The sequence below is a fragment of the Barbatula barbatula genome, assembly GCF_947034865.1.
Source record: "Barbatula barbatula genome assembly, chromosome: 7".
In the NCBI taxonomy this organism is placed as follows: domain Eukaryota; kingdom Metazoa; phylum Chordata; class Actinopteri; order Cypriniformes; family Nemacheilidae; genus Barbatula; species Barbatula barbatula.
Window position 1 is genome coordinate 19,205,741 of NC_136770.1, and position 11,652 is coordinate 19,217,392.

Genomic DNA, 11,652 nt, shown 5'->3' on the forward strand with positions numbered 1-11,652 from the left:
CTTATAAATGCGCGCATGTGGAAAACATTATTGTGGAACTCTGTCGTGTCACGTGGAAGATTTTCCATGTCTGCCGTTTTCAGGGCACTTCGAGAGTGCGTATGCTGTGTGGAATGACCTCCTGTTTACTATCAATTTAATATTATAATTCCAGATAAAGCTTCCGGATCTAATACTTCAACATCATTCAGTTCAAAATTAGTTTTATGATTTATTAAAAAAAAGAACACATTTTACAACAGTTTAAACTAAACAAATAACACCTGATTATAGAACAAATAAATACCACAGTCTTCCTCAAAAAAGTTACAAGTACAATAAAAAAATGAAATGTTGTTCTCTGATATAGTTGCCATTGAATGCTGATGAAAGGCACAATAACCACATATTGCAACTTCATATGCATCTAAACAACACAAAAAAAGTTTGGAAGTTTTCTATTTGTGTCACACACATGGGACTGTGTGTTGGATGGCATACTGGTGGTTGGATTCCACCATTTCTAAGTGTTAACCTTCCGTGGTAGTAATTGAGTCTTGATGGTGTCAACTCTTACAGCATGGCAGATCATGGTGGGCTTCTGGTTGTTTAGTTTCGCAGTCAGAGAAGAAATGCGCCTCTCAAGCTGCAATAAAACAACATTATAATAAAACACAAAAACAAATTAGACCGAAACATGAGTCATTAGAACTGTGATGCAGTGATGACAAGCATAACATTGAAAAGTTAACTCTAATGAAGTCACTACCATAATAAAGGATTAAATATCAATAATTTAAAATATTTGCATTACACAATTTTCAATATATTACACATCGTAAAACAATGTGGAATAGGAGGTTATGCAATCGTTTGAAAACCACTCAAAGATGGTTTTGAGTATTAGATTTATGTTACGTTGATTCAACCAAACTATGCGTGTTAAATGTGAACCACCGGTGAACAGAAGAGCAGCCGAAAGAATTCCATCCTCCTATTTCATGTACCTGTACTGCGTGTTAGAAAAAGACGGATACCTCATTTAATTCCTGTAATATGTTTTCTCTTTCTTCGGGTTCTCCCTCAATGCCTGTTGTTTGGAGCCAGTTACTCAAGACCTTCTGGAGCTGACGCCATGCACTAAAAGATACACACACATTGTTTTGGCAAATCACAAAATGGCAACATTAATTTTGTTCATATTTACCACTGAAGCACAGACAGAAATATTCACAAGATTTAAAGCCAGGACTTTAATTTATTCACCAGACAAACGACTGCTGGAGTGTCTATCTATTCACATTTGTGTAATGCACAAACACTTCCAGTATTACAATATAAAAAATGCAATTATCCAAGCATGATACGTTCACTTCACGCATTTGCAAACTTTTAACATATTTTGAAGATATAAATCTAGCATAATACACACATTTAGAAATTGAACAATAATTCTCAATATTGTATATTTGTTCACACTTACTGTATCTGTTTTCTGTCTTGTTGATATCTTTGCATTTCCATTCTAATATCTAACAGCTCTTTAGTGAGGTTTTCAGTTTGCTCCGAGTCTATTTCTAAATCCAAAGCCTTGTCGTCCTCGTTCTCCTCTTCCTCGGGTGCTAACCAGGAAAACAACAATGAGGATTCTCAATATCTTACTGAACAACAGAAAAAACTAATAAAGAACTCACTTCATATTATAAAGAATGACTATGTTTTGTTATTTACCTTTTGGAGGCAAAAATCCAGAACCTATTGAAGATTCCATATTGCTTAAACTTGTTTTCTGTAAGAAATAATACATTATATATATGAATCTTAACATTATTTGTTCATCCCGATAAGAAAAAAAACTAAGACTTTTTCAAAAATCTCATAATTTATTGTTGCTTATTTCTTTTGACATTGTAATTGTGATTTCTTTCATATAGTAGAATTTACATTAAAACACTTACTCTGTTGGGAATTTTTGCACTATGAATAATTATTCCTGAAGATTTACTGATTACCTTGCCATGTATTTTCCTGACAGTAAATGAAGAAGGAGGCAGCAGTATGTCATGGCCGGTAGTGACAACATATCCTGGAGGATCAGTTTTCAGGGGCATGATTTTAGGGTTTAGTGCTGATGAAGATGACTCCATTGGATTATGGGTAACAGGGACTGAGATTAGTGGAGTGAGAAGAGGAGGATTCTTTGAAGAGACTGAAGCAAACTCACTCTCTCCAACAGATGTCCTCTGACTACTGGAGCAGCACAGAAAAATAGTTTATTACTATTTGAACGTTTTAAAGAACAGGTGTGTTTGAATGAATAAAGAAGTGTGTAAGTGTACTATACCTGTTGATTTTGGAGTGCTGTAGCAGAAGTTTGGCTGGGGACTGCAGAAGATCATCTGGTCTCCTTGGTTGGAGTCTAGCTGCTCGAACCAACAACCTGTAGACACGACAGGAAAGAAAAAAAACACACAACAGTTTTTCCCCCTATAATACAAAGTGATGATGCAATAAGAATGGCCTTCACTCACAGCTGGTTGATGATTGAATCCTTTTGGTTTTCCTCTGATGCTTGGGTCCTGATTGGGCAGGGGGCGGGACTAGGGGTTTGGTCCTCAGGCAGAAAGAAAGACACACTCTTCTTGAGGTGGATGTCTTTGGGCGCTATAGTTTTACTTTCGGGAGGATTACATAGCGTCTTCTGTTTCCATCGTATGGCACACCGCCTTACCACTTCCTGTATCCTCCGACAACTCTATATTTTGCATGCAGTTGTAATGATTACATTTTTTTACTTATAAAACTACCAAAAATAACAAACAGCACACAGACAATACCTGTTCAAAGCCCCTTAGCGCCATATTTGTTGAGAAAGCGCTCATGTGTGCCGTGTGTGTGAGGATGTGTGTGACACCTTCTCTCAACAGTTCATCTCTGTAAAACTGAGCTGCCTCTGCCAATCGCTTTTGCTTCTTGTGACGGTCTGTGATCCAGAGCCGCCACGCGCAAAACACCTGAAAACATGCCGACCAACATGATCACATCATTTAAGACAATGTAAATCTGATTCAAATGTAAATCTGGTTCAATCTGAATTATCACTAACATTATATAATGCTGTAATCTGACCTTGCCTTGCAGGTTAAGAGACCAATGCCAAAGCGAGGTCTCGGTTAGCTCTGCCTCTCTTCTTCTGCTCTGCAGCTGTGTGTCAAACATTCACATTCAGACACAAATTACAATACAGAGACTTCAAAGAGAGACTAAAATCAATCATCCAGCCTACAAAATGACAACAGCTTGAGCGCATTCGAAATAAGTGAGGCCATATTCATTTCATAAATACAGCTAGAATTTCAACTTTTAAACATCATGTAATTTCTTCCCCAATAGCAGCACCCAAAAAATGTGAATTTTTTTATTATTTGAACTCCTTAACCTGTGTCCTCCAGGAGATAAAAAAGCGCTGACAAATCCTCAATCTGTGAATCTCAAAGCTTCTGTCTTTCATGACCTGACACACAAAAATACATATTTATATGAATAATGTCAAAATAAAAAAGGACTATTATTAAATGTACTGTATTACACAGAGAGCTGGAATCGTGCCTGATCGTTTTTGTTATGGTGAATATAAATCCTCCATGTGCTCAGGACTTTTTTTGTCAGCGTTCTGCTGTAGTGTCTTCTTGTCCTCTCATTCACCAATCTCTCATTCTTCACTTCCCTGCTACGTTCTCTCCATCTCCTCAAAACCACCTGTGTGCGTACTAACAGAGCACAAACAATACTGACACTGCATTTCATGAATCATATCCGTACTACAGATCTTTCCTCGACATACAGGTATCTAATTTAAGTTTTAGTAAACATACAACAAACAATGAGATTTACAATGAGTACATTTATTCAGATGTGTCTGTGCTTGTCTCAGCGCTTCCCCCTGTTGGTGATGGTGCAGAAGTGCAGCTACTGTTCTCTGTTGCCATGCCACAAACACCTATGAATAAAAAATGACATCACACACCTCATATCACACAAAAAATGTAATCCATTAAAAAACTAAGTATTTGAGTACACTATGGCACTGTCATAACATTGTATAAATAATTGTTGGCGTATACAAGTAATAATCTTATATGCACCTGTGACAAAAGGTGGTTTTGATAGAAGCACTGCACTTTGATTTCCTTATTTTTCTCCTCCTTCAAATGTGACACGGTTGTTTTCCACAGACAGAATTTGTTTCTGCAAATCACACAAAGAAATGTAAATAAGAGTTTGTAAATCAATCAAATCAAACACTTTGAAATAATGACAAACTACCTGAGCAGGTGCTGCTGATGTTCCTGGTAGCGGCATTCGACATTTTGTTTGATCAACTGAGTTTGCAAATGATACCGCTGTACAAATGCAAGCAAAAACGTTTACATCTTTTCAGCTATTTCTGTTGATACATTATTCATGTATGCACCTATATATTTTGTCATCTTATTGTCGTAATGTTGTTAACATACTCCAGTCTGTGTATTTTTTAGTTTTTGTAATTTACCTTCCAAGCTTCAAGTGTATGTCTGAGCATTCTGCTTTGATAAAGTTCCTCCATTTGTGCAAATCTTTTTCTCTTGTCTCTTCTGTGATCTACATACTGTCAGAAAAACATGTTCATGTTTATCTGACACACTCAGTATTTCATAACACCTGCAGAATGTTCTTCTTTCAGCTGTTTTCTGCATTCAGCTTTACTCATACCTGATGCCAGTCTGTCATGGCTCTCCTGAGACACTGCTGTTTATCATGAGCCTCTGCCTGCTCTAAATGTCTCTGACTGAAAGAAAAAATACAGATTGAACAAAACTTCAGATTTAGGATGATCTATATAATTTAGCAAAACTTAATCTTAGGCACACCTGATCTGTATGGTTGTGACAACATCTCTCCAATGTTTCAGAGCCTTTTTTAGCAGAGTTTGTGTGTAAAGCGAGTCGGCTGCTTCATGTTTGGAACTCTCTTCTCTACAATGTACAGCTCTGTCGGACCACTTAGACCAGGCGTGGGCAACACACGTGTGCTCGGCATGCAATATAGCCTATGAGAAAAATGACAAACTCCTGAGAAAGTGATGCAATGCACAAACATCTTTTGAGAGTTTGTGATGACAAGAGTGTTGCTGGAATGGTGTTGTACAATGCATATACTTATATGCTATACTTTGTGTGGGTATGTACGTGACATAGATATATATGAATATGCAAACATAGATAAGTGAAAGATATATGTATATGCAGGACAAGTTTACAGTTCTTTCAGCTAGTCTGTGATCCCTCTGAAGCTCCAGGTTTCTCGACCAGGTGTAAAATGCAGAACCACAAGTCTGTTGCCTATATAGAAAAAATGGTGGATTTTCAATACAGTACACACGGAAACTACCTACATATTGCATATAACTAGATACTCACTTGTAATGTTGTTCAGCTGCGTCTTTTCTTTGTCGTTTCTCTGCCCGCTGTGCCGTAAACTCAATCCAAGAGTTAACACATTGTGGGAGCACACGTATGGCAAAGCAGGCGTCAGCACGTGATTCCAAATCCTATCCAAATTCATACACAAAGAGATCAAACATCATGATGGAATTCTTCAAAATGACCATAATGATAGAAAACAATTAATATATCAAAATATGCTTATTTAGGATTTAGCGAAGATACTGTAATGATAAAATACTGTCTGATGCTACCTGCATCTGTTTATGCTGCGTAAACTGATCTTTCCAATGATGAAGGCAAACTCTCAACACGGAAATCCTGTTAAATATTTACAACTGTTAAACAAACTGTATATTACACAAATTAATGTTTGCTAGTAAACAAATATGCAGTATATATGGATTTCCCTTTATTACATATAATGTATAACTCAAACCATTCATTGACTAACTTGTGACGAGTTTGTGCAATGCTCATCTGGGGCTGTAAGCGTTGGTCTTCAGCCTGATCCAGACGCAGCTGCCACGCTTTCCAACATCTCACCAACAACTACAGTTTAAGACATGTTTTAAATATAAATTTGCAGCTTAGTTGAGTTAAATTACCAATTCTGAAAGTACATTATCATTCTCGTACAATGTGATGATGATGCTGGACACTAATATTTTTGTTGATGCGGTGAGTTTTACTCTGTGTGACATTTAGGGCCAAGCCTTTTAACCCCAAACGCTGAAAAGAAGCACAAATATGATCATAATAATATACAATACAAACAACAAAAACATGATAATGCTTTTAACAAAGTTTACCACTAACCAAAAGACTGAGATGACGGTATTGCATGGCAACCTTTTCCTTTTTAGCCTTTTGTGAGCACAGACTGACATCTATGTGTCAACTCAGGAAAACATCACATAGTTGATACAGTTTGCTTTCTTGTGTTCAAGTGCAAACTAAAGAAGTAATGTGATTTTGAAATCTGTGTAAGCAAAGATACATTGTTTCCAGTGTGCGAACACCAGACGCTGGGATCCGTGCTGTGCCAGTTTGTCTGCTCTCTGGTCTCTGTCCTTCTCAGCATGCCTGGATTGAAGAACCTTGAGCCACACAAACCAATACTTCTCCAGCACTGAGACACGCCATGCATCCTGAGCAACCGCTGCATCAAAACAAACAATATACATTCATATTAATCATAAACTGAATTCAAGAGCTAGACTAAACTAATGAATGGTACCTGTTCTCTTTTTCTTATCCTGTCTGTTCTGTATGTGTCTAATCCATCCATGCAGAGCATGTTTTTGCAACTGATGGCAAAAGTGACCATGAGCTTTGGACTCTTTCTCCTTAAGAACACATGCCTGTTTTATCCTTTCTCTCCAGTGCTCCCATGCCTGTGAAAAACAGAAATGTTTGATGTCATTCAAGCTAGATGTTGCATTCACATGCACACTCATCATTCACATGCACATGCACACTCATACTCACTCTGCTTTGTACAGTGTGAGCCCAGTGTTGCAAGGCGAGATCTTCTTGATGGTACTCCACATCCCTGTGCTGTAGGGCAGCATGCCAACCCATCCAAACCCACCTTAATAACCAACATATATGCACACACAAAGAAACATTATATCAAATTATTGCTATCTTGCATACAGGCCACTATTTTCCGTTTTTACACATGCATGAATGCAGTTAATATACCACATAAATAACTATCTAATGAAAATGATAGTGTATATAAGCAATTTAGGTTGCATTAATGAAAAGCTCACTTCAGTACAGCAAGTCTTTTATGCCGTTCGGCTGTCTCTTGCATCTTGTGTTTCATGTGACACATGTCCGCATACATCTCCCAGCCATTCAACACATGACACAGTTTGTGTCTCATCTCTGCAGTACAGTACACAATTTTCATGTTCATGTGAATCAGTGCTTTGAATTTAATATACAATCTGTCTCTACGGTGTAAGTACAAAAGTATAAGAAGAAGAACAGTCCACATACCAAAGTTGATTGCGAGCTGCAGTTTATTTTTTTCTTCTCTATGCACAGCCACATATTTCTGCCAGGCCTGAAATGTTTTGCTGTATAGCATATACCTTCATGAGAAGGCAAAATGAGAGGGAGAAATCATGAGTTCATCACAGAGGTCCTTGCTAATAAAAGCAAGCCTTAGTGGGAGTTTTGTTTTCGGACAACAATGTTTTCTTTACAGCAATGGTGTAAATCTATGAGTAAAGCTAAATGTGTACTGGTCAGACTTACATGTAATGACAATCAGCTCTTATGTTGAGTGTCCATTCCCTTCTTGCTTGCCACCATTCATCTTTCCAAGCTCCTAAAGTCTTTTTTAAGACCACCTTATGGTAGTGACATCTGAAAAAAAAATCATTTACGATTCTTTTTCTTAGAAATATTTTGGAGTAGCATTAAAAGACACTATTGCAGTAGGGCATAAGTATAGGTTACTACAATGTGTATCAGCTACCTGGCTTGGGATGTTGTTCTTCGACCAAACGTCTTTTGTATCCACAGGTGAAGGAACTTTCGAGCCAGGTGCCTTAATATTCAAAGCAACATTCACTTTTAATGACTTTCACAAAATACAAATACAAAAGGCATTAAGAAAATAATATTTTATACCTTATCCTCAGTTCTTTAAGTCTGCCACCCCGGTTCCAAGAATATGCTACCCGGTAAGTGTTTTTGCGTGTTTGTGTTTTACGTGAGTGGCTTTTCGCCAAACCATATGAGAACTTTTTTGCACCATTTGCTCTTGCCGTGTACATCTTTAAAAAATCACGCACAACCTAACCTCAATCCCTTACCGAAGGTTTACACAAAATGTGCCTGAGTTATAACTGTTTAATCTAAACTCATTAGGTTAACATTCAGGGATTTGTAGGTGTTATTTAACGCGGTCAAAGTAACTAACTATAAATGTAAAGCTGTCATCTCTGTTTTACCTGAATGACAACGAACAACAGACCATAACTGCCGCTCTTCTATGTTGCATTGCATAGACATACTTCCGGTACATCTTGTCATAATAAAAGACCCTGTAAAAAATATACTGTAATCACGCGTAGTGCCTCTTGATCCCACTTTGCAGTAATGCGTTTATAATATCAGTGATTACTGAGTTTGGTTTAGATAAGTCAATAAACTGAATAAAGTGTTGATGTTCTCTCTACCAGTAACTGAAATCATGAAACTGCATGTTTGGGTTATGTTCATGACTTTGATGTACACAAAACAACAGATTTTCATCATGCCTCAGTCACCACAGTCCACATCTAGATAAGTCTGTTGGGTCTAAGAACTCACTAGTGTGAAAGTTTCCAGATAACCTTGGAAGTCTTTAGATACATACAATCACTATTACCTTGACAATTATAAAAAAAATGTGTGCCACTTTTTGTACTATTTGGCAAATAACACAGTAAAGTCAGCTAGGTGTTGAAAAAAAAGCATCTGCTCCAGATGGAGCGATTATGAACAATCCCATCCTCCCCTTTATAACTTCTATCCAGTTTTCTTCAATTTTGCCAAGACACTGCAGAATATGGAATTGGTATGGCATTGATATAATTACATCTATGTAACATCCTGTCACAGTACATTGCTCTTGTTTTTATATTAAATGATCATTATGTATTAATTACCTGTTTTTTATGTTTACTCAATATAAAATGATAATTTAAAACAGCAATAATTAAAAATAAAACGTTTGTCGTATAAATACGACACACTACTTGATTTCACATAACACAAACATGTTGTGTAATCTATAAAAAATTTAAATACACATGTGAATAAAACAATGTGTGCTACCAATACAGTTTATTTGTTGTTTTGTTTATTAAACAATATCAAATTTAATTCAATTCAATTTTATTTACATAGCGCTTTTCACAATTTCCATTGTTCCATAGCAGCTTTACAGGGGAAAAACGAAAAACCCAAGAAAGGGTAAAACACACTACATGGTGTTTTATATAATAAATCCAATTATTCTAGTAAATAATATCTAATGTCAGCATCTCCTGGTGGTTTATTTAGCATATTTTGCATTAAGTGAATGCTTGGCTGAAAAGATGCGTTTTTAATCTAGATTTAAATTGGGTGAGTGTGTCTGATCCTCGAATAATATCAGGAAGGCTATTCCAGAGTTTAGGTGCTACGTATGAGAAAGCTCGACCCCCTTTGGTGGATTTAGTTATTCTAGGTATTATCAAAAGTCCTGCGTTTTGAGATCTTAATAAATGGATGAATAAGCTTCTCCGCGTCAGCAGCACACAGAATATTTCGTAACTTGGCAACATTTCTTAGGTGGAAAAAGGCTGTTTTTGTGACATTTGAGATGTGATTTCGAAATGACAGGTTGCTGTCTAATATAACGCCTATCTTTTACTGTATTTGTTGGAGTAACAGTACATCCTTCAACTTGTAGTTTATAATCAGAAATATTTGGTTTGCGTGTCTTTGGTCCGATAAGTAATATTTCTGTTTTATTAGAATTTAAAAGAAGGAAATTACAGGTCATCCAATGTTGTATATCTTCAATGCACTCTGCCAATTTGGATAGCTGGGAGGAATCATCTGGTTTTGATGAGATATATAGCTGAGTATCATCTGCATAGCAATGGAAGCTAATTCCATGTTTTTTAATAATGTTTCCGAGGGGAAGCATGTATATGGAGAACAGCACGGGTCCCAGAACCGATCCCTGAGGTAATCCATAATTTACTTGCGTTAGATTGGATGATTCCCCATTTAAATGGACAAATTGATGTCTGTCTGACAAGTAAGATCTAAACCATTGTAGTGCCTGTCCCTCAATACCGGTATAGTTGTGTAAGCGATCTAGAAGTATGTTATGGTCTACGGTATCGAACGCAGCACTAAGGTCAAGCAGGACCAGGAGTGAGATGTTACCTTTATCTGATGCTATAAGCAGGTCGTTTGTAATTTAAACGAGCACAGTTTCAGTGCTATGATGCGATCTAAAGCCTGACTGAAATTTTTCGTGCATGTTGTTATTTTGTAAGAAAGAGCACAACTGAGTGCACACTACTTTTTCTAGTATTTTAGACAGGTATGGGAGATTTGAAATCGGTCTATAGTTTCCAAGTTCATTTGGACCTAAGTTTGGTTTCTTGATTAGAGGCTTAATGACGGCCATTTTAAAGGGTCCTGGGACATGGCCTAGATTAATTGACGAGTTGATAATGTTATAAAAGGGCTCAATTGCAACAGGTAGTAACTCTTTTAATAATTTAGTTGGTATGGGGTCTAGTAAGCAAGTTGTAGGTTTAGAAGTTGCGATAAGTTTAATTAAATCTTCCTGTTTTATAGGTGAAAAACGCTGGAGCCTTTGTTTTGGAGCGATGGTTGGTGCTAATTCATAGGACAGATGAATTAGGACAGATCAATTTTAAAAATCACGCAGCACATTATAACATGCATATGAAAATGAAACAAATAATTAAAGCTGCGAGCAGCGATGTGCGGGCCCTCGGGCATGCACCGCAACCATGTTCAACCACAACCGTCGGAATCAGGAACAATGAAAGGTATGCAACTTGTATACAGGGAGTTTCATTATAGATTTTTCTGTGCCATATTTCCTATTGCCAGCTGGTGGCGCTATTACTAATGGTCTACTGACATGGATATGTGTTCAGGCCAGGACTATTATCAAACATGTGAAGTGTGAGGCTGGATGGATATTGTGTGCCTGAGTTACTGTAGCTTAATGTTTCCTGCAATATTTCCTATTGCCAGCTGGTGGCGCTATGACTATAGGTGAACACTGACGTGGATATGCGTTCAGGACAGGACTCTCGTAGAACACGTGAAGTGTGAGGCCGGTCAGATATCGTGTACTTGAGTTACTGTAGCTTCATGTTTCATGGCGAAACATCAAACTTTGTCAGGCCACCACGGACACGCCCCTCAAAGGAAAGTCAGGAGATTTCAATGTACCATCACAAAGGTCTGAAGATCACACTGGCTATACTGTTCAAATATGAGGCTGACCTGTTTGAATCTGTACGAGCAGTTAAAAACATGCCATTTCCTGTTTCCTGCAGGTGGCGCTATAACTGTATCTGGATATTGCCATGTAGAGAAAAAAAGAAAATAATGGTGATACAATTAATGCTGGCGAATTACAACAGTA

The 11,652-nt window shown here is 37.3% G+C and overlaps 1 protein-coding gene across 4 annotated transcripts; it reads right to left on the reverse strand.

Moving 5' to 3' along the window:
* Positions 1 to 188: 188 nt before the first annotated feature.
* Positions 189 to 8,508, reverse strand: sfi1 (SFI1 centrin binding protein). Of its 4 annotated transcripts, none has more exons than XM_079459669.1 (31): positions 8,112 to 8,508; positions 7,957 to 8,028; positions 7,734 to 7,844; positions 7,473 to 7,567; positions 7,241 to 7,358; positions 6,954 to 7,056; positions 6,703 to 6,859; positions 6,463 to 6,624; positions 6,282 to 6,352; positions 6,102 to 6,194; positions 5,917 to 6,014; positions 5,717 to 5,783; positions 5,439 to 5,569; positions 5,279 to 5,360; positions 4,890 to 5,068; positions 4,732 to 4,807; positions 4,532 to 4,627; positions 4,306 to 4,382; positions 4,125 to 4,227; positions 3,883 to 3,979; positions 3,589 to 3,749; positions 3,419 to 3,493; positions 3,109 to 3,183; positions 2,817 to 2,993; positions 2,511 to 2,734; positions 2,324 to 2,419; positions 1,992 to 2,226; positions 1,711 to 1,768; positions 1,463 to 1,601; positions 1,017 to 1,119; positions 189 to 625 (listed from the first exon to the last, which is right to left on the reverse strand). In XM_079459669.1, the coding sequence occupies exons 1-31, from the start codon at positions 8,255 to 8,257 to the stop codon at positions 503 to 505; spliced, it is 3,600 nt and encodes a 1,199-aa protein (XP_079315795.1). In that variant the 5' UTR covers positions 8,258 to 8,508; the 3' UTR covers positions 189 to 502. The 4 variants fall into 4 exon arrangements, with proteins under 4 accessions (XP_079315795.1, XP_079315794.1, XP_079315792.1 ...); XM_079459668.1 differs by having other exon boundaries at positions 1,992 to 2,229; positions 8,112 to 8,506; XM_079459666.1 differs by having other exon boundaries at positions 1,992 to 2,229; positions 5,902 to 6,014; positions 8,112 to 8,506.
* Between the last annotated feature and the right edge of the window lie 3,144 nt (positions 8,509 to 11,652).

Coding starts and splice junctions, on each gene's coding strand:
- sfi1 (XM_079459666.1), bottom strand. CDS start 8,257: ATGTACACGGCAAGAGCAAATGGTGCAAAAAAGTTCTCATATGGTTTG. Junction 6,860..6,953: donor CTCACACTGTACAAAGCAGA/GTGAGTATGAGT, acceptor TGTTTTTCACAG/GCATGGGAGCACTGGAGAGA. Junction 1,120..1,462: donor CAAGACAGAAAACAGATACA/GTAAGTGTGAAC, acceptor TGTATCTTTTAG/TGCATGGCGTCAGCTCCAGA.